At 35.2% G+C, this 23,857-nt stretch overlaps 2 protein-coding genes across 4 annotated transcripts in view; one reads left to right on the plus strand and one right to left on the minus strand.

Moving 5' to 3' along the window:
• LOC111508778 (coiled-coil domain-containing protein AGAP005037) overlaps positions 1–23,857 on the minus strand; it is a 407,581-nt gene that overhangs the window by 161,306 nt on the left and 222,418 nt on the right.
• The window catches only part of b6 (pentraxin-related protein b6), a 77,353-nt gene that overhangs the window by 32,452 nt on the left and 21,044 nt on the right, over positions 1–23,857 (plus strand). For all 3 annotated transcript variants that reach the window (XM_074169372.1, XM_074169370.1, XM_074169371.1), the window contains exon 2: positions 22,197–22,444. In XM_074169372.1, the coding sequence (XP_074025473.1) occupies positions 22,284–22,444 (161 nt within the window). In that variant the 5' untranslated portion in view covers positions 22,197–22,283. The remainder of the gene's footprint in view (positions 1–22,196; positions 22,445–23,857) is intronic.

Genomic DNA, 23,857 nt, shown 5'->3' on the forward strand with positions numbered 1-23,857 from the left:
AAAATTCATGTTTTCAACACAATCCTGTTACAACTATTGAACTCGTAATCACTGATAGTTGTAATTGCCAGTCACTTAAGGTCGTACAATTTTTATCAAAAATTCAAAACGGTAAATGTTATTGACACTGTACCGCTGCTTGCTAGGAATGGTATTCAACTCATATCGTTAATTTTTTCAACTATCAGAAAGTCTAAAATACGGATTCTCATTTTTTTCCATATCATTATTATGATTTAGCCTTTCACTTTCATATTGATGAAGATAGGATCTTGTCGAATACTTTAAATGATTCGTTGTTAATGATATTGAATTCATTAGCAGTGGATTAATTAATAACAATGTCACTGGCACTGACCACTTCTATTTTCGGTAAATGTAGTAGAAAGTTGGGAAAGGAAGAAGATATTGTTAATGAATATTATGGGCTCGTTTTTTTTAATGTGACCGAAATATCTGTAGTAGTTCTCAGACAGTACGAAATCTTTTCTCATTTGGTGACTAACAAGCTGAATTTCCTATAGTGCTTATATTTCCTCAAGTTGAATGATAGTTGTTGCACTTCCAATACGAAACATTTCCTTCATAATTGTAACGTAAGGAATATTTGGATTGAAAGGGAGAAATTAGGAGAAAATAATTTTTGGGAAAAAGAGTTCTTGGCCTTCTACTTCTCCGTCTTAAATCTTCCAAAAAAAGAAAGGAATCAATTTCAAAAAATTAACTCTATACAAAGATGTGCAGATCCAGCTAAGAAGTCACTTTCAGATACAAACTGAAAAAAAGGCCTTTCTGAAACAGTTATTCTCATATAAACATTGAATCACACAAAAAAAAATTACCTTTGAAACAAATACTTCCATATGAACGCTAAATTATGCGAAAAACACTTTTCTCTATCCAAACATTCGTAATAGAATCAAATGAAATATCATTCACAGGATTTCTACTAAAAATATTCCCTTTCAATCCAAACAAGATTCCTATGGCTGGGATTCAATCAAATAAGTGAATGAATGATATTCACATACTATCATTGATGACATGGGTAAATTCGTCCCTTTCCATGAAAAAATTGAGTGTTTTTTCTTATAATGTTATCCGTATTCGCTACTGAAGAGCCACAAGTTGAATGGTTGTGAAACGTTGAGAAACGTCTGTTTACAGCTACCGGACTGAGTCATGGCCGGTGAGAAGCCCCTCCCCGAAGATGTGCAGTAGATATGTAGAGATCTGTTACCATTCTGTTGGATTATTCAAGCCGTAAATATCCAAATTGCAAACAAAAGCTTTTATTCCTTTTTTTCTAAGACTTTCTTTATCATTCATCGACTCAAACTTTACGCAGATACGATTCTTCCCACCGGCCACTACTCAGTACATCATCAGTACATCATCATCATTTTCTTAACGTGGGATGAAACAGTTGCTTCTTCAGCCTGAACATATTTTTCAGGACATTTCAAAGAAACTTTTCCTCCATGAATATTTCTGGTACGGGTAGAAATATCAAAAACTCCTAAAGAACTGTAACAGTAGGTTTTGAGCAAGACACAATTTCATTTCCAGACGAAATTCGTAGTGTCACCCTGAACACTCCTTCAAGTGAAAAATTATAGATTATTCCAAGTATAGGATAACTTCCTGGCAAGAGAATATATAAAAATCACCAACATTATCAACTGAGTGTTCAGAGGAAAGCATTTTCATGCTTCCTCAACTTCCTGAGCATCAATGTTCGGACCAAATTTCTCATTGAGTCCACTCAAATAGATTATTTTTTCACTCCACGTACCCAAACCACAATGACGTCATAGATTTGAGATGTAAATGAATCGTGAATATTTCCGAAATTCAAAATTCCCAACACCCAATTTTGCAAAGATAGAATAACGAAAACTATCCCAATGAAATTGATCTTCCGAATGCACTTCTTCCACTGTTTTTATTTCAAACTCCTTGTAGAGCTCCGCCAAGATGAACTACAGATTTCTCCTTCGTCATTTTTTAACTTTCTGTAAAAGAGGCTTCCAATTCAAATCAGGATATTTTTTCAATACGACACAGCGATGGCCTGTGAGAATAAATATTATCTAGTAAGAGATAGTAACACGAACAATTTTTGCATAATTTCTTGGTATTTTCCAGTAGTGATTTCAAAAAAAATAGAGCAATTTTGGAACTGAACCTGTTGGTGAATAGGTGTATCAAATACGTTAGCAGAAATGTCTGGTAGATCAGAAAATATCCAATAGGTGATTTGTTTCTCTGGATCTATTGATGAATAAATAATTCATTCTCTCAGAGATATGAAAATTTTTTGCTTGAAAAAGTTTTAAACTTTGCTATTAAGCAATTCAGATGGAAAATCAGAGGATAACTAAATCGAGAACAAGTACCAACATTCAATATCAATATTCAAGAAGAATGCTGTTGCATTTTTTCTTCACGAGACAATTTCATGTGGAATCAAGTGGTGACGTATCATAAGTTTCAAAAATCTGTTTCAAAATCATAAGTAGTCAGTTAAAATCAGTCATTTTGAATGTTTCGACATCAGTCTTCACCGTAACTTCACGATAATGACGATAATGACAGTTGTATTATTAACAAAGTTGTTGCAAGATTTTAGGTTCACGAACTTGAAGAATTCACTTGTTTTATTACGTTTTCAACATAATATAATGTATTTTCGGTCTTGAACTTGCATAATACAACCTTGCTCCAATTTTTCATCCTTGCAAGACATGGAATATACATATTTTATGATAGATTTTTGAGGCCATTCATAGAAAATGAACTGTCCACTTTCGAAACAAAAACTAAATAATGAAAAATCATCTGGTTTCTATGAAATCTCCTCGTTTATTTTGAAAAGATCAATCGACTATATCATTGAACCTTTCTTGTAAACATTTTCTTCGAAGCTGGAACATCTCCAAATAAACTGAAAACTAGTAAAGTTATTCCACTTCACAGAGAAGTAGATGGGAAAAAATTAGAGAACTACCTGTGCCGATACCCGCAAGTTTTTCGAAGATATTTCAAATAAGTTTTCTAAATCGACTTACGACTTACAATATGGTTTTCCTGTGAACAGACTGACAAATTCAGTCAGAGGACTGAATAGGATAAGAGTATCCTACTACAAAAAATTGATCGAGACAGGCGAATGTCCTACCTAAAATATTTTGCGATTTCAGTAGGACATTTGACTGTGTTGATCATGATAAGTTGCTATCAAAAATGAATAGTTACAGAATCAAAGGAAATGCCTGCGACTAGGTGATCTTTTGTAAAAAATAGACAACCGTATGTCAATAGCATATTGAGTCAGATCATTTGGGAAGACTTACTGGTGTAGCTTAGGGATCGGCACTGGAGACAATTTTATTTTTATATGTGAATGAAATCGACCAACAGGCCGATGAAGCTTGTTTGCAGATGAACTCATATGTACAGATGAAACATCTTCATTAATACCAGAAAAAATGTTGATATCCTGAAATCATAGTTTGTTTGACATTGTTTTGAAGAATTTATTCTGTTGGTGTGGATTTGATAATTTATACCTCAATCCAGATGGAACCAATTCAATTTGTTTCCATCCCGACAGAAAACTCGTTAAAAAATGAAAATTCAAATAGATGATCCCTTGGAATGACTATACAGTGTGGTCCAATAAGTGTGCAGCAAATGGGAAACTTTTTTATTATCGATTTCTCAGAAAATTTTATTCGTGAAAAAAGTTGGTACATGTTCCAAAACTATACCAAGCGTACCTGAAATGGTTTTATGACAAACACCATACAGGATAGGCCAAAAAATATAAGGTTCGATCAAAAGTAAAGTACCTACCCTTATTTCAAAAAATATAGAAATATGTTGAGGAGAAAAGTTGCGTACAATCAAAAGTAATGTTCAGATACGAAGTCATGGCCTGCTATTATGATTTTTTTCTTTTGGAAAATTTTGAATTACCCCCTTAGGATACATATTTTTGCTATTTTGATTTAATATGTATTTGAAGTAGCCACAATCAAATTAGTTTGGAGTATTTTTTATCAAATTATAGTGTATTTGTTAAATTCATTTGGATTTGGATTTTTTTAGGTAATCGTCAACTTCATGTTTATTGCAACGATATTTAACAGAACTGTAGAATAAAACAAATACTCTTTTTAACGAGGCAAATATTTTACTGAGTATAATGTTCATATGAATAAACTGTCAAAATATATCGCGGATAGCCATGAACAAAAAAGAACCAATAAGCGATATTACAGAAAAATACAGTAGGTAACTTTACAGTAAAAATTATCGAAGCGTCTCTGTATGTCTCTTTCGATGCATCTAAATGTTCGCTCATGAAATTCGTTTAATATAGATCGCAACACATTAGCGGGAATATTTCTGCAATGAACTCGTATTGAAGTTTCAAGCTCATCAACATAATTGAAGGGGCGATCTCTGTAGACTTCTTGTTTTTAAGTGTCCCCATAAGAAATAATCTAGAGGTGTAAGGTCTGGAGAACGATGAGGCCATCGAGGATCGGTATTTCGTCCTAACCATTTATTACGAAATGTCCTATTCAGCCATTGAGGAACATTTCTAGTAGAATGGGCAGGACACTCGTCATGTTGGAACCATAACTTTTGCCGTTCTTCTAATATCATATCATCCAAAAACTCTCCTATTTCAGTTTCCAAAAAGTTCAAGTAGCGAAAAAAAAACATAGCTAGTAATTTATCATTTACTTAACCACACCAAACGTTTGTTTTCTAATAGTATTCATTTTTGTTGTCAATAATAAAATTTGGGTTGATATCTGACTACCATTTGCAATTTTGTGATGATAGAACCCCATTTGTTGTAAAAGTAGATTCATCTCCGAACAGAATACATCGATGAAAATCTCGTTGTTCTTCGAAATGAATGTAGGTTTGTAAGCATGGTACTTATGTTTCTTGAGAATACGCTTCACAGAGGTTTTTTTATGCTGGTATAATCACTAATTTCTTGGGTAGACCTTCTAGGAATTGCTACTACTGCTTGAAGTATGACGTACTTCAAGCTGGTTTTCTTCTTTGTGCATACAGGTTTCGTACGCTCGGTATTGTTTATATTACAGTGAGCCGGTATGTTTGAAATTCTTTAAAATTCTACTTACACTTGAATAGCAAATTTTTGTCTGGATGCCGCTCGTTGAAAATATTTGCAGCTTCGCGCATTGTTTTATAACCATCACCACAGATTAAAACCTGCCTTTTCAGTTAACGTTAATAATACTGGGCGAGGCATTTTTAATTAAGGACAAATATGAAAACGTTTTACAAGCAAGTTTCAAGAAGCCACACTATCAAACTACAGTATTGTTTTAGGGTGTATGTGTTTTTTGTTCATGTCTATTCGCGATAGATTTTGGATTGTTTTTTAATATCTGTTCTAGTTGAGGCATTGTTGTCAAAAAAAAAAAAGAAATTTTATACTTTTATTGACAGTTTATTCATATGAACATTCAGTTAGTAAAGTATTTGCCTCGTTAAAAAGAGTATTTGTTTTATTCTAGAGTTCTGTTAAGTATCGTTGCAACAAACATGAAGTTGACGGTCACCTAAAAAAAATACAAATCCAAGTAAATTTTACAAATACACTTTAATTTGATAAAAGATACTCCAAACTGATTTGATTGTGGCTGTTTCAGATACATATTAAATCAAAATAGTAAAAATATGTATCACACGGGGGTAATTTGAAAATTTCCAAAAGAAGAAGAAAATCGAATAGCAGGCCATGACTTCGTATCTGAACATAACTTTCAATTCCAAGCAACTTTTCTCGTCAACATATTTCTATATTTTTTGAAATAAGGGTACTCTACTCTTGGACGAACTTTATATTTTTTGGCCTATCCTGTATGGTGTTTGTCATAAAGCCATTTCAGGTACACTTGGTATAGTTTTAGAACATGCACCAACTCTTGTCAAGAATGAAATTTTCTGAGAAATCGATAATAAAAGTTTCCCATTTGTTGTAGACTTAGTGGATCACACTGTATATACAAAAATCTTGATCGTAATGGATAAAATAAATCCTGTTGCATACATGTTAATGACTATGAAGCCCACTTTACAGAAAAATTAGTGGCGCTTATTCTATCATAGCTTGGCAAATTCTTGTCTCAGATATGGTATATGTCTTTGGGGTTATTTCTCATTGTTTCTGATGCCTTCATAGCTCAGAAGAAGTTGATCTGAATAATCGCAGGAATGAAGAAAGGTGTTCCCCAGGAGTCCATATTGTCTTCAACCCTTTTTTTATTGTATATCAATGTCTAATTGGAAAAAAACAAGAATCCATTATATTGTTTTGCTGACAAAAGCACACTTGTCTCGCCATTCCATTTGGATTCAAGGACATCGGCTACGGAGGCACATCTTCACCAGCAGCAGGAGGCTGCATATCTTATTGAGGATCTAGAAGTGATTTTGAATTGGGTTGGAAGTAACCAGGTTCAATTCAATGTCATAAAATACAATGCATAAAATACAAAAAGATAAATGTTTCCTAACCGTATATGATGATGTGAGGACAGGACGATGAGTTTGTTGGGAATTCAAAATGGACACTAATATGCAATATGATTTGATGCTTTATGAAGCTCATATCAGACCTGGAGTGTTGTTCTCATGTATGGAGCTCCGTTCCTGAGTATACCCTGAAGCTGCTACATTCTATTTAGAAAAGAGTCATCCGCCTGATTGGAGAACATCACTTGCAACCTTGATAGTCTGGAACATCGAAGAGAGTTTGGAGATTTGTCTCCCTTTTATATATATATTTTCACGGGAGGTGTTCAAGTGACTTGGCACATTCGATTCCACCAAGAGCGATACATATCACAAATACTCGACGTACTGTTGCTGCTCATCGTTTTCAAGTTCAACTCAATACACCTCGAACTTCACTGTTCAAGAACTCTTTCATTTGGATAACTGCGTTTATGTAGAATAAACTACCTGAGAACGTTTTTCCAAATTGATTTAATTTCCAACGATTCAAATTGAACGTGAATCGCTACTTTTGCACGGGCATTGCTTTTAGAGCGACTCAAGGATTTTTCCGTTGTGCTTGTGTTTTGTCCTCAAAAAAACTCATGCAGAACAACATTCAAGGAACTAGATGTTTTGACTCTGTTATCTCTTTCAATTTTAGAAATGTTATCTCAAATATTAGACAATAAAAATTAATTGATACAAGTGAAAGTTATCAATTTCAGAGACATGAGAAAAAAAGATTATTGTGTGCCATTTTGTGAATACATTATTTCAGCAGATGCTCCTTCGTATTCAAACATGGAAATATTCAATAAATCACCATGATACGTAAAGCACAGCCAAAGAAACATAAAAATCTCAAAAAAAGTTGCAAAACATTCAATTAATATAATCTGTCCGGGTTTTACGACAAATGTTCGAATCGTTCATGTAATTGTGTGTAGTTTTACTGTAGGGACCAGGTGAAGTGCGACTCATCTTATGCGAATTTGAATTTGTCAAAAAAGAAAGTAAATTATACTAATTCTACTACTATAATATAATTGTGGTTGCTGTGGTTGCTGGCAAGGTCCACGTCGGGTGGGTAACTTGTAATATTCTCCAAAGCGCGTTGGACGTTGTTCACAGTTGGTGCCTGAAGGAGCAGATGTCTGTCAACCCCAGCAAAACTGTGTTAATCCCCTTCACCAAGAGTCCTTGATAAAAGACTCACCTGGAACGCTCACTTGGAAAAAGTTTCACACAAAGCCAGATTGTCTTTATGGACATGTCGAAGGAATTTTGTTAAAATTTTGGGTTCAGGTTCCAAACAAATCCATTGGATTCATGTGATGATTGTCAGATCAATGATCACGTATGGTGCAATTGCTTGGTGGCCGGAGGCTTTACAGAAAACGGCCCAAGCGAAGCTATCTGGCTTACAGAGACAGGCTTGTCTGGCTATCAGTGGTGCCATCAGTACCACACCGTCAGCGGCCATTATGATCCTTCTAGATCTACCTCCTCTCCACATTTTTCTGGAAAAAGAGGCTAGATGGACTGCATACAGACTTGTGCACATTGCCAATTGCACAAATCAATTCAATGCAGAGTGCAACAGACTGTTGGTTGACACTGGAAGTCACAGCATTCTGGAAATTACCTCTGACTTTATGCTTCCAACTGTCAACTACGAACTGCGGGAGAAGGAAATATTAAGAGCAGATAGTTGTTGGTTCACAGATGTATCGAAAACAACTCTTCGCTATTGAATTGTGTGCGGAGAGATTGGATAACTCCAACCTCACTCACAAGTCAATAAAAATATTCTAGGACAGTCAAGCGGCGTTGGACGCTCTTTCCCACCGAGCAACGTCTAAATGGGTATCAAACTGCCAAAAAAGACTCTGCTCGATAGGAAGACTAAACAGATTGTCTCTGGTCTGGGTTTCTGGCCATACAGGCCTGGAAGGCAATGAAGCTGCTGACTATCTTGCAACGGAGGGTGTTGCAAGCGGCTTCATTGGACCAGAACCTGTTATTGGCATCGCTTTGGGCTTTGCCAAACAAACACTCAACACCTGGATGGCAAGACGAGTTATGGATTTCTGGCAGAATCTTCCAGGATTGGCTCACTCCAAGGCGTTTATTCACCCTTCGAAGCTTGATTCCAAACAGTTGTTGGACTACAGTAGGGATGAACTACGATGTCTAACAGGCCTTCTTATAGGTCACTGTTATTTGAATCATCAAATGCAGAGACTTGGACTGTCGGAAGACAGTGTGTGTCGCCTCTGCCTGGAAAATGATTCTTTGAGTTCTTTGAGTTCGGCAGATCCCCCATACGAACGACAACTCTCAGAAGTTGAGAAACTTCTGCGAGCTGAGGACTAACGAGGTCTTACCTTTTAACGTGTGATTCCTAACACGAGTATCGAACTAGATCATTTGAAATGTCTAGAAGTACCAGCACACGAGGATGTGCAATAATATCCTTCGTATTTTTTCTTCAGGATTAGTAGGATAACTACTATTATTATTTTGTGAAGTGCCCCCTATTTCAATTCAACAAACAAAATGAACATTTATTTTATCAATTGACTCTCAAATTGTCTTGTAAATGTATGTTCAGAAATAACCACTTGACAAAATACTAGTGTTGATCAATAGTGTTTGTAAATAAACGATTCCAAATAACAGTTATATGATCCAACAAAAGTTATTTTACCACTAGCAACTTCGTGAAGTGAAATTCCTACATAAATAATGCCATTGACCTCTTTCGTAGTGAAAAGGTCACATGTATTGAAGAATTATTTGAGATGACTGAATTTCATGGAAGTGAATAGTTATATAATAAGAATGTATTATTGGACATTACTAATTACCTCAATTACCTCTATATTCATTACTAAATCCTTGATATCCAACACCTTCATCTGCATAAACAATGACTCAGGAAAAATCAATAGGTAGGCACATTTGAATATTCTCAAACAATAATGAATGGTATCTATGAGTGGAATAAATCTAAAAATATATTGGTCTACAAGGTGAGTGGAAGAAAACAATTGTTCATCAACAAGGAAGGCTAATTTGAGTGTTTTGAAGTCGAATCAAACACAAACGTATGTGTATATTTAGAATTTGATTGGAAATCGATGTAAAAATTTTTGAAATCACACAGAATAATGGGATAACTACTCTAAAAATATAAAAGGGACTTGTAGATTGAGCTGACATCCTCTGGCAGTTATCCGCCTGTGTTTGCTTTGCTAATACGGCATATAATATTTTGGGCAACAACACCAAACCGCATGATTGGCATAATCTATTCCATTTCGATGTTGCTGAGATTCAGACAATAACTTTGGGAAAGGCGAAGTTAACAAATCTTCAAACTTCGCTACATTTCCATTACGATATATAAACGATACCAACAGGCAGATGGGGCAAGTCTAAAGTCTATCCAAATCCAAGATAGAGTAAAACAAAACAAAACCGAAGCGTGATGTTCACGTGATCGCCCAGTGTCAGATGGAAAGGGCAGCGTTCATTAGTGAATTCGCCTTCTTGGTACGAGTTCGGTACCAGCACAGGGTTGTAATCAGTCATTTGCGTGTTTGTGTGGCGTGCGTTATAGTATATTGTTTAAAATTGTTTTCCAAGATGTCCAGTACAGACACTGCTGATGACACTGTGTGCTATCCTCTGAGTCCAGCCAGGAAACGATCCAAAAAAGACATTTGAGTGTTGGGATGAAACAAGTGATTTTAAATGTGTTCAAGGAAGAGATGGAAGAAATTTAGACATCGACTGTCGACGAAGTCGTATCGAAAGTTTCCGATAAAATTGGAGTGTGTTGCTCTTCGATTTACAATGTTTTACAGGAATATAAACAAAATCATACATTTTCCAAACCGAATACAAATCAGAATCGTCAAATCATCATAAAATCAATAGATGATGCTGATAAACATGCAATCAGGAGGAAAGTGCATGAGTACTTTTACAGAAATGAAATACCCACGATAGACAAAGTACTCACAGAAATAAATAAAGATGTTTTATTGCCAAGTTTTAAGTGGTCAACATTCCATAAAGTATAGAAACATTTGAATTTTGTATGGAAAAAACGAGGGCGCAATAGTTTATTGGATAGAGAGGAGATTGTGTTATGGAGGAGAGAGTATCTGACCAAAATTAAATATTATAGGGAACAACAGAGAACAATTTATTATATGGATTAAACCTGGGTTGATGCTGGTCATACTACCCCTAAAGTATGGGTCGATGAAACTGTGACCTCATTTAGGAAGACCTTTCTAGATGGACTATCCACCGGATTAACAAATCCATCAGGTAAACTTATATTTATATTAAGACCTGCCTGAATCTCAATATATAAAAAGTAACCCTCGTATTTGTTTTATTTACTTACATACCTCTTCATAATTTCAGGTAAAGGAAAACGGCTTATTATTTGTCACATCGGCAATGAGAATGGGTTTGTTGCTGAAGGGCTGTGGTGTTTCGAGTCGAAGGAAACTAGAGATTATCACGAAGAAATGAACGGTGAATCTTTCGGACAGTGGTTTTTCAAAGTTCTACCCCATCCGGAGGATAATGCTGTGATTGTAATGGAGAATGTACCTTATCATTCGCGACGGTTAGAGAAGATTCCGACAATGTCTACAAAGAAGGTTGAAATCCAAAATTGGCTGCGATCAAAGGATATTAGCTTTGAATACTCGATGCTTAAGAGTACAGCTACTAAAAATTGTCTAGGAGCGCAAGCTTGAATACCAAAAATATATAGTCGATGAGATGGCAGCAGGCCAAAACAAAATTGTCCTTCGCCTGCCTCCATACCACTGCGAGCCCAATCCCATCGAGTTGATATGGGCGGATGTGAAGAATTTTGTAGCCCAGCATAACACCACGTTCAAATTTGCAAATATCAAAGTACTTTTTGATGAGGCTTTGAAAAGAGTCACAGCGGAGAAATAGGAGAAGTGTGTTCGGCATGTGATATCGGAAGTCGAGACAAAGATGTGGAAGCTTGATAACATAATAGAGGCACAAATCGAGCCACTGATAATTCAGATTGGTGAGGATGACACTACTGATGAAAAGACAAATTCATTGAATGATTTTGATTAATATTCCTTTTGATTTTACATAAAATAAAAATTATCAATGAAGAAATAATTACGTCTCTTTTCATATAATGCTTGAGTGCGCTGTGAAAAATCCAATGAAAATCTTTTTATATTACACATATTATCTGCATTTTTCAAGTTAAACTGCAAAACTTGTGCATTTCACTCGTTATTATAAAAAAGTTTTCCTAAGTATGATATAGCATTTGCGATCAACAAGATGTTGATTCTGAATACGACCCCATCCAATTCTTGGGATTTTCAATATCACGTGCGTAGGGCATGTCAATATTTACATCCACTCTATCTTGGATTTGAGTTTGGTTCAGTTGAAATTGCAGTACGACGTGATGTAATAAGGCCATAGATATTCGAATTTTAGTCTGAAGTTTCAGTTGAAGGGTTTGTGTTGTATTGTCAGTGTAGCAATGAAAAAACGTTCAGTTTAATTATAAAATATATTCAATTATCGTCGTAAAAACGTAACACTTTATATTATATTTCTCTAAATATCTTTTTGAACTCACAAATTTTTGATATCGGAAACATGTTTGGTGAAAATGAACATTTTTCTATCCGAAAATTGAGAGAGTACGATTTTTATGATGAAGCACAGTGAAAAATACTGCACCAAACTGTTTGGGGTGCAGACGATAATTTTAAATTCTGTACAAACCAACGGGTGTTGAAACAGGAATTACTGGAATGACAGAAATTTGAGAAGAAGACTGAAAATTCACAGGATCAAAGGAAGAGGAATGATAGATATGATCAGTTTTTTATTCTAACTAAAATGACAGATTACTATCTTCGGAGATGGGCAGAATTATTCACTTTGACAAGTTATTGTTATTTATGATATTGAACTTGAAAATTTGAAATTTGGGATAATGAAATTTATGCAAGAATACTTTATTTTGAAGTGAAATTGACAGATGAAACTTTCAAGATGGCGACTGGGCGCCGTCTGGGAAAAAACATATAATGGAAAGAGGAAGAGAAGAGATGACACATCTTTTTGAAGCTCCTGACAAATGCTTCACAACCCTAGAATATAATGTCAATATCTTCAACTACTACAAAATAGCGGAACTTTCAATAATTGCCTGAATATATTGACATTTAACTACATGATATGAGGTAACAAGCTTGAGGTCAGTTCAGAAGATGCTCGAAATAGTTGCCTTGAACTTTCTGACATGTGAAAAGCCTATCCGATATTTCACGCCGAACATTTTCGAACACAGTAACTTCAATATCTCACAGTAATGTCAATATTTATTATTTTCTGCCATTTATCCAATATTGAAGCAGGTTCAGTTTCGTACACCTTCTGCTTCGAATAGCCCAATAAAGAAAGTCTGAAAGTGTCAAATCTGGCGAGCATGCTGGCCATTCTGTAGGACCTCGACGGTCAATCCAACGACCAGGAAAAGTAGTATCCAAATAGTTTCTTGCTTGTCTGGACTAATGTGGTAGTGTTCCATCTTGTTGGAATATAATATCCAAATCGATTTCAGTGATGAGCGGGACAACAGTAGTTTCCAGCATATTCAAATACAGTTCCCCTGTTGAATTCTGATCAATAAATAGAGGTCCTACAATATGGTTTCCCAATATTCCTGCCCAAACGTTATTTTTTACTGGATATTGGGTATGTGTTTCCCGGAAAACGTGAGGGTTGGTGTCTGTGAACATTGCCGTTTAAAAAAAAGTTCATTCGTCACTGAAACAAATATCGTGGAGACAGGTAGGATGCCTTGCAATGGTTTTCGTCATGGAATGGACCCTCTCCATTTAATTTTTTCCCAGATAGCGCCTAGTCGCCATCTTGAAAGTTTCATCAGTCAATTCCATTTTAAATTAAAGTATTCATGCACTAATTTCATTATCCCAAATTTCAATTTCTTGAGTTGACTCGTTTAAAAATAAAAAGGGGGGACACTTAAGAAATACACTGTATGTTAAATTCAAACAATAACTCATCAGGATGAACTGGAGTTTTGCTCTTTCTATACTTGTAGAAAATAGATTTCGTTCAATACTGGACCTGTACATAAGAAGTTGCAGCTGTTAAACAATTTTTTTGCATCAGAACACCATACTCTAAATTTAAAAAAATATTCGTATATCATATCAAAATCATCATTCCTGTCAAGAGCTGAAATATATCCTTCGGTAATACCGATTTAAGGGGTTTCGAAAGAAATTCGTTGAACTCAACACATCCTTTTTTTGGTTAGTCTTTAAATTTATTTTTACTTCCGCATTAACGCAAGAATTGATTACTATCGATTAAAACCGAAGCAACTGTATTTTTTTACCATCGTTTCCTACAAAAATGTTTCGCAACTGACATAATCCCCCTGTTATAGTTTCCTGCGAAAAATACGTACATCGTTATAGCAACTTCATACATCATTAACGAGCAGCTATTTCTGGCTAATAACATTTAATTTCCCTCAACACTGTATTCTAATAAAAATTCCGTCGGTCGATAGTTGACCTGATTAGCAAATTACACGTTTTTTCAAACATCTGGTAATGACTTACCTCGTTACATAACGCGGGTTAGTACTTTGGCTCGAAGCACTTTCTAATACATTTGAATTTTATCTTCTCTTCTATAAAACTACGTCGACTAGTGACAATCGAAGTGAATTTTTATTTTCCTTTGAATTTTCATAATGAATTGTACCTATATTCTTATGAAGAATTGTTCAATTATATAAAATTTCAATATTGAATATTACATACAATATTACAAATATCACAAACAAAAAATACAGAACAAGGATCAAGCCACCCCAACAGACAAAACAACATAACGATGGACAGCATGTACGTACGTAGGACACCAAACCAAAAAACTAACAAACGTCTTCAAACCACTTAACATCAACATCACATAAAAGCCAAACACGAAGATAACACAAAAAAGAAGAAGACAAAGACCAAAACGGGATATACAGTATACAATGCTCGGACTGCAACAAATTCTATATCGGCCAAACCAAGAAAAAACTGATCCAAAGGTACAATGAGCACAAAAAGGCATACATAAATATAATAGTATATAAATCAAACCTCGCAACACACACCATACAAAACAAACTTAATTTCCCACCACCAGAGAACATAAAACTCATAAAACGAGTCAACAAGGGAAACCCCATGGACATTTGGAAAAACTTGAACATCCATAAATTTAACAGTCATAAATCACTTATCGAGGAACAAGTACAAATCAAAAGACAACAAGACCTCAAATTCAATATATTAAACAAAACCATACACATTCCTAGAGAAGATCTAACCTGATGCAGTACAAATACAGGCAAATTTACCCAAAGTACCTGAAATACCTGAGTTGAGACGTTCAGACCTTATAAAGAGGCAGACGACAGGATGACAAGTTCAGTTTGAGGAGTGCCTAGAAGATGACGACTAGCTGTCGAAAGCGCTCGCAGATAATTAATAGAAGATATAAAGCTTCAAATCCTTTTTGTGAAATTTAATGGGTCTTGCGGTGCACCTCACCTCACCCATGGATACCTAATTGTCGGCGACACCAGCCCTATGTGTGAAAGACTAACTCACGGCATGACAATATTGTAAAGTTATTGGAAAATATCAACTTGTTAAATCTTATATAATACCACTGCAACTGATGCATTGCTCAGTCGCTAATAACCCTGGAGGTTGATGTGACTTTAAATAAAGTAAGAAAAACAAAGTTTATGCGAGAAAAAGTTATGGTGTTGAAGTATCAGAGTGAAGAAAAATGAATGTCACATTCATCAACAATATTTCAATATATCTCTTGATCCACCTGTTAATATCGTCAATTTTGTATGACACCACGTGACCGGCCAAACCAGAGTAAAAGTAATGGTAGGTTGATTAAATTGACAAATAACCAGTACCCATTGTGAAATATACAATTAATTGAGAGCCTTTCAAATGCAATCTTCATTTCAACGATCCCAGAAAGTGAAGCATATCAACTTTCTCATGACAATATCCAACAGCAGTTTAGTACCCTAATTAGTCGTGCAAATCTGGTTATTCCAAAACGGGATAAATTAAAAATACATCAGTGCTAGCAGGTCGTATACGTTTCTAGTATTGTTTTATAGAAGCTTAAGCTCTTTCAAGTAGAATTAATTGTTGCACATTAAAAATGTTGACTTCTGACGATGTAAAGTTAGGATTTTTCAAATATTCATTACGCGGCATTTAACGAGATATTATGTCGTAGAAACAGTTATTATTTTGCTAAAGGCTTGTAAACCTATTCTTTAAATTGTTTCCCGGCTAGAATAATTTTTTGGTAAATCACTTGGAGTATAATTGTTTGAAAACTGCATTCGAATAATAAAAGGTTATTGTTACTTTTTCTGTAACACAGCTTCATTAAATATTTCGATGGTGGAGTTTGAAATCAAACTAAACTTGATGCAAATTTCAAATCATCTAAATGAACAATTAGTTCAACTCCCTGTAGGTTAATAGACTGACATCTATCAGAAAACAACTGCTCTCCTGGCTAATATCACTGAGGGCGTTGGATTATATCCGACAGGTGTCAGTGCAGGATTTTTCACTGAAGTTATTCCTGTATCTGCTGTTGGTGATACAACTGCCGCAAGATATTTTCAACTATTGGAACAAATTTGCAGACCGATTTCGGGCTGTTTGGCCATTCGTCAGTGCAAGTAGTGTCTATCATCAACATAAAGTCGATGATTTCCGATAATTGAAAATTGAATTCCTTCAGAGTATCATTCCTCGAACTAGGCTGAAGCCGACAAATAAAAACAGGTTTGTCATCGCCCCATCTGCCTGTGAACGAGGTAACCCACCACAAATCCGAAATTTGCTCAATTCCTCGTATAAGGAAAAAAACTTTTCACATATTCATGTATGCCCATTCACAGTAGGCATACTTGAAGACTGGCTATAAATCAAATCATCTGAAGGAACAATTCCTTCAGGCCAATCTCAACTCTCTACACTGTTAGTTGATGGACTGACACTTATCCGGATATAATCTAACGTCCTTCTTGGTATTAGCCAGGGAAGTGATAGGTGTCAGTCTATTTACCTACAGTGTACGGAGTTGAGACTGGCCTGAACAAATGGTTCCTTTAGATGATTTGATTTATAACCAGCCTTCAAGTATGCCCACTGACTATACAGTGTGTTTCACTTCTCATGGAAACACCCCCGTATCTTCCGTAATATTCGAGGTAGAACGATGAAACAGTGTATATCACTTTGGCCAACCCCATTCAGGTGGTAGGTGCATTTTGAGCATTTCCATCAGTCCTGAGAGTTTCATCGTTCCACCTCGAATATTACGGAAGATACGGGGGTGTTTCCATGAGAAGTGAAACAAATTCGGATTTTTCAGGACTGAAATTTTTTCAGGAAAAAAGTGTAATTGTAGAAAGTTGGTGGGTCCTGATCACGAATCTTAAGGAATTTTGAGCCTATTTTGTCCGCTAATATGTTTTACCGTAAAAATGGGGTGTTCCATCGCGAGTGGCGGACAGTGTATATCACTTTGGCAAACCTCATTAAGGTGATAGGTGCATTTGGAGCGTTTCCATGAGTCCTGAGAGTTTCATTGTTCCACCCCGAATATTACGGAAGATACGGGGGTGTTTCCATAAGAAGTGAGACAAATTCGGATTTTTCAGGACTGAAATTTTTTCAAGAAAAAAGTATAATCGTAGTAAGTTGGTGGGTCCTGATCACGAATCTGAAGGAATTTGGAGCCTATTTTGCCTCCTAATATGTTTTACCGTAAAAATGGGGTGTTCCATCGCGAGTGGCGGACAGTGTATATCACTTTGGCAAACCCCATTCCGGTGATTGGTGCATTCTGAGCATTTCCATAAGTCCTGGGAGTTTCATTGTTCCACCCCGAATATTACGGAAGATACGGGGGTGTTTCCATAAGAAGTGAGACAAATTCGGATTTTTCAGGAATGAAATTTTTTCAGGAGAAAAGTGTATTCGTAGTAAGTTGATAGTCTTGATCACGAATCTGAAGGAATTTTGAGCCTATTTTGCCCCCTAATATGATTTACCGTAAAAATGGGGTGTTCCATCGCGAGTGGCGGACAGTGTATATCACTTTGGCCAACCCTATTCAGGTGGTAGGTGCATTTGTAGCATTTCCATCAGTCCTGAGAGTTTCATCGTTCTACCTCGAATATTACGGAAGATACGGGGGTGTTTCCATGAGAAGTGAGACACACTATGTGAAAAATGATGCAAAATTATATTCAGCAGTCTTTGAATACCTTTGATTAGTCATGCAACTCAAACAATACAAAAACAGGATGAATAATAAAAGCATCAGTGCCGGTTCTTCAAATACGAAACTTGTATTGTTGTGTTGTAGGTGAAATCTCTTTCAATTCAGCATTCCGAATGAAACACACGACGCTGAGTTCATTTTCTTTGGTTTACATGTCGCTTAGCTACGCCTAATGCGTAACTAATGGCGTAAGGAGTGATTTATAGAAGGAAAATGTTTGGCCCGGAATGTTCTTCGGAATGGCAAACGTTTTGTACGCGTTTCTTTCGTATTTCCTGATCTAGACCCTGTTTCCTGTTATAATTATCATGAGGCGTGAGTCTTCCTATCAGAAACTATTAACTATGAAATAAAGAATATAAATGAAGTATCATGCAAAATGAGAATTGAAACTTTCTTTGTTTTTACATCTTTTATTTGTAACTAGCGTTACTGCAGTTTCGTTTTATAAAGACATTTTCAAACTTATACATTAAACATAGAAGGATTCAATTCGCATTTTTCATGATGATTTCCTACCACGTAGTAACGGCTACATCCATCAATTTAATAAATAAAGTATGCATCTTATGGGAAACGCACTATCGAGTTGCAAAACTTTCGAAACGACCTAATATTATCATAATTTTTTTCTTCGAAATATTCATGATTTTGTTTTGAATATTCAATTGTTCTTCTTGTTACCAACATATGTAGATCTATTGAAAAGTTACCTCAGAAATCGGAATCATTCAGTATGTCTGGATAGAAAGTGTTCTAGTGCTTTACCTGCTGATTATGGAGTACCTCAGGGCTCTATCCTTGGCCCAATTATGTTCTCTGACTTCCATAAAATAATTGATCATTGCACAGTTCATCATTATGCATAATGATGCATTATGCATCATTATGCAGATTATGCAGTTATATCATCGATTTCCTCCAAGTAACTGGCAGGTGGCAATGGAAAAAATTAACAGCGATCTACAAAAGTTACTGGATCTATCTATAGCCCATAACCTGGAATTGAATTCTAAAAAATCTCAGCTTATACTTTCTGGCCCGAAACACAAAAGACAGGAAATTGAAGGAAGAATTGAAATCCAACTTGGACAAGACTTACTACAAACAATTACAGAAAGCAAGAACTTGGGTTTATGGCTAGATGCTGATCTGAGATTTCGCAAACATATAAATTCACTTTGTCGTAGCTCATACAGTATCTAACGTCAACTCTATCAAAGTAGAGATATTATGACTTCCAAATTGAAGTTGAAACTTTGCGAAACCCTCATATCGTCTAGATTAGCCTATTGCGATATAATCTACGGGCTTGCTTTGATACAAACTGATGTAAATCGCTTACAAAAATACAAAACAATTGCATTCGTCTTTCTTATGGTGTGAGAAAATTCGACCATATATCCCCCAAGTTCGAGGAGTCAGGTTGGTTACTGATTGGTAAAACCTGGCAGCTCCACCTAATCATCAATACACATAAATTTCTCATTTACAAAAAGCCAAATTATATTTATGAAAGATATAAAACTTTCAAATCACAGAATAATTCTTGGACACGAAACCGTCACACTTTTATTATTCCAAAACACTCGACAGCCTGCTATTCTCGTAGTTTTATTTACAACTCTATCAAACAATATAATGCTCTGCCCTGTGAATTTATACACTACTCCATATACAGTGTGTAACAACGACGACTTAACAGAGCCGTTTTTGAATATAGAAAGTAAGATGTTTAAAAAAAGCTTGGACACGTCGATTTCTAATTAAAGGGGGACACCTTTCAGACTAATCAGATTTTTTGTAGTATGCACCCCCTGGAAGGGGTGTGTCCGACGACCCTTATTTAGATAGGGAAAGTAGGTCGAGTGGCACCTTGTTTTAAAGGTCTTTCGAATATCTTTACATCTCTGTCAAAAGAAAATTTTAGTAACGATTAGTTTTCGAGATAATTTGAAGATTTAAAGGTGTTTTTATTGAGTTCAACTCTTTTTGAAATAAATCAAATTGTTTTTAAGTTAAAATTTACGTTCAGAACTTTCATAAAAAAATAAATTTTTGCTTTTCATGACAACCTGCTAATACGTGTCCATTTGATTTCGTAAAAAAGTAAGAATCATTTGTTTATTACAAGGAGATTTTTTCGGGTAATGGGGTTGGTTACCACCCTTACATTTTAGGTAAATTGAGTGGCACCTCCTTATGAAGGTTGCCTTTTGACGTGGATATTTTATGGATATTTATGCTTCTGATGAAAAAGTGAATCATACTAAAAACTTACCTACACAACGAATACAACCTGCTGATTTCCTTGAATGCTCATGAGACAGAAAAGTTTGAAAAACTGTTTTAGGGTTAATAATTGTTTTTAAAGCACACACAAAAAAGTAACACCTAATAAGGGTAACTCACATAGGAAATTTAGAGGAAATTTTCAAAATGTGCGCCATTTTGCTCCATGCAACAATAAAAATTTTGTTCGAATTTTGCTCTTACATTATTCAACATCTCAGGAGTTATAGCTCGGCATTCATCAATATTTATACGACGTAATTCATCCAAATTGGCTGGCTGTGTAGCATAAACTTTAGACTTTAAATATCCCCACAAAAAGTAGTCCAGTGGTGTTGAATCTGGTGATCGTGCTGGCCATTCAATTGGACCTCTTCTGCCAATCCATTGCCCTTCAAAATGATTATTCAAAAAATTTTGAACCTGCTGGGCATAATGGGGTGGTGCACAGTCTTGTTGAAAATGGATAAATTCATCTTGACATCTTGGATCCTGTTCAATTATTTTAACTATATGAGGTTGTATTGCCTCTTCAAGAAGTTATAAATAAGAACCACCGTTAAATTTCCATCAATGAAAAATGGACCTATAATATGATTGCCTAATATTCCGGCCCAGACATTCAACTTTTGGGGATGTTGGATATGTATTTCTGTGTATTGTCTTGGGTTTTCATCCGACTAATAACGGTTCACCCAACCATTTAAATAAAATGAGCTTTCGTCCGGAAAACAGATGTTATAAAGCAGCTTGGGATTTTGCATTAATCTCTCGCTCATGCCCTCACAAAACTCATGTCTTTGGTCAAAATCATCCTCATTGAGTTCATGGACAAGTTTAATTTTGTAAGGATGGAATTTGTGGTTTTTAAGGATTATCCATGCGCTCATATGGCTTATTCCGGCCATTGCTGATAAACCTCTGGTACTTAACCTGGGATTGGCGATGACTTGACTAATCATTCCAATCACATTATCGTCTATCACTACCCTTCTCTGAACATTTCTTTTCCGAACCTGTCTCCCTGAATTTTGTGACCAAATCCAGAACGTGATTTCTGCTTAGGTGTTTACCAGGGTTTTGCTCGTTAAATAAAATTGATGTTCTATTAGCATTTTGGTCGTTGCCAAAAAATAAAGCAATAACTGAAACCCTTCCAGCAGTAGTGTAAGGCATTTTTAAACAAATAACAATACACGACCCGTTTAAACAAAACAATCGAACGATGTACTAATGAAAACTGGAAGAAGAGGAGTGGGTATTGATTTTGAAAAAGGGATTTTATTTAACAAAAAACTGATAAGAAGAACTGCTCGAATTTTTTTTTATTTAGGCATACAAGTTACCGAGTGGTCTATCTAATGTATTATTAACATGGCAATTTTAACTTCAAATTATTTCGGAAACTAATCGTTACAAAAATTTTGTATTTAAGCTAAATAGATTTTTAATATTTACTTTTGAATTTATAACCTTTGTTTTTTCTTAGTTTCATGAAGATTCATCAACTACTCACTTACCAATGAATACTAGGTAATTTTTAATTTTTATATTTCTATATAAAGCATGCTATCCCTCAGGTTAAGTTGTAAAATAGCTTCGGCTGAACTTCGCCCTTTCATTGATTTTTTGTATTTACTTGTTCTTTATAAACAATGCATGTCAATGAATAAAGCCCTTTTATTATTATTATTATTTTTATTATTATTATATTTCGTATATTATTCATTACCGTGTTATGAAGATCTGATAAAAAATACCAACATTATATTCACCATGAGTGATACGTTCTGGACTGAATTTGACATATCCGGTATCCTTCACCGATTAGCGGATTTCTTACAAACCGCAATGTAAACGATATCTGATTTCAGATGACATATGCTCGACGCTTGTGACCCATATTCGAAGAAAACTGACAAATTCACGACCTCGATTTTGGAGCACTTGATTCAAGAGAAATGTACAAATACCTTGCGCTGTGTCTAGCTCTTCTAGTTCTCACGTGTGCCGCCGGAGTCCATGAACCTGACACTTGGAATCCTTTCCAGCACGAGTTCTTCCAAGGCGTGAAACCTTTCCAACCTGCAGCGCCTTCTTTGGATGGACTCTTGAGTCAAGGGTTAGTATTTGATGAGAAAAGCAATTAGCAACTGATCATTTGTTAGTATTCATCAGAGAAGTCTTTGATGTGATATGAAATATTCCAAACTTGCTAGAATTTTTGTGACATAGAAAATGGATTCACCATCGATGGATTCCATATATCGAATCAAATGAGATATGTCATCCATACGACTTGCAATAACAAGTATTGAAATTGTCAACACTATTCACTCAAAACACCATTTGTAGATATTTTGCCTGAAAAACTTGGAATGTTACTCAGCAACAAACTTATTGAAGTGAACTTTTCATTCGAAAATAAATTTGAAAAGTACTTTTTCTCGAAAGAAGAAACTAAAATACCGCAAGAGATACACTCCAACAAATTGAACGGTGAAAGTTGTCCCGAATGATATGTTGGTCGAATCAGACGACATATTCAAACGCGAGTTCAAAAACACATCAGAGACTCTGAGAAACTAGGTATCAAAAACCCCATAGCCCTTATTGAACATGAAAGGAGACATGAATACATTTTTCACTTTGAACATACGACTATTCTAGATGTTCAACCATATTTATTCAAAAGACTCTTGAGCGTAATAATCCTTTGACACGATACCGCTCTAGAAGGGCTTCAATACGGCATATTTCTATCAAATCAGTAAAAACCTGAAGAATTCCCTTTTTCTTCATTTTTTTTTGTTATTAATAAATACAGACACCACCTTACCAATATCGTAGATAAAGCCTTTCGTTTATTTCATATCTCTGTGTTTAATAATGTTATTGTCTAGAAAATCTGATTATCTAGAGCCCTGAAAAAGAATGTTATCGAATTTGAAACATTGACAGAAAAACAATTTTTTTTAAATTTGATCCTGTTTCCCAACTAACTCTTTTTGAAAAATAATTTATATAATTTCACAAACGTATTCAAGAAACACTTCATTGTGAGATTTTCACTAAACAATTTTACAAAACTCCATACAAAGGCTTCTTCTCACCGGGTGTGTCTTTACTAACTATATTCTACATATTCTTACATATGTACCTAACTTTAACCTAATTTCCAACCTAATTTGACAATTTGAAGTACCTACATTTCAAGTAACTGAGTTTTACCTAAGTTTGTAATGAATTGAATTACCTGAGCATATGTCCCAGTTTTCACATGTGAAAAAATATTTAGTAACAGGGAGTTATTCAATTCTAATTGGTCATTCATTAAATTACCCGAATTCCTTACTCTATTGATTCTAAAAGATTGAGATTTCTAAATGTAATACGTCGTATTTTTTTTTTAATTTAAACAAGAACCGCATCAACCACAGAGGGTTATTAGCGGGGTACATAGCGGGGTACATTAGCGGGGTACATATACATAATTGTATAATTTTCTCCACATTGTTATTCAAAGTAAGTTTTA

This window comes from Leptinotarsa decemlineata, unplaced genomic scaffold (genome assembly GCF_025532065.1).
Source record: "Leptinotarsa decemlineata unplaced genomic scaffold, Ldec_3_MD MMD2_P_RNA_scaffold_5, whole genome shotgun sequence".
Taxonomy (NCBI): Eukaryota; Metazoa; Arthropoda; class Insecta; order Coleoptera; family Chrysomelidae; genus Leptinotarsa; species Leptinotarsa decemlineata.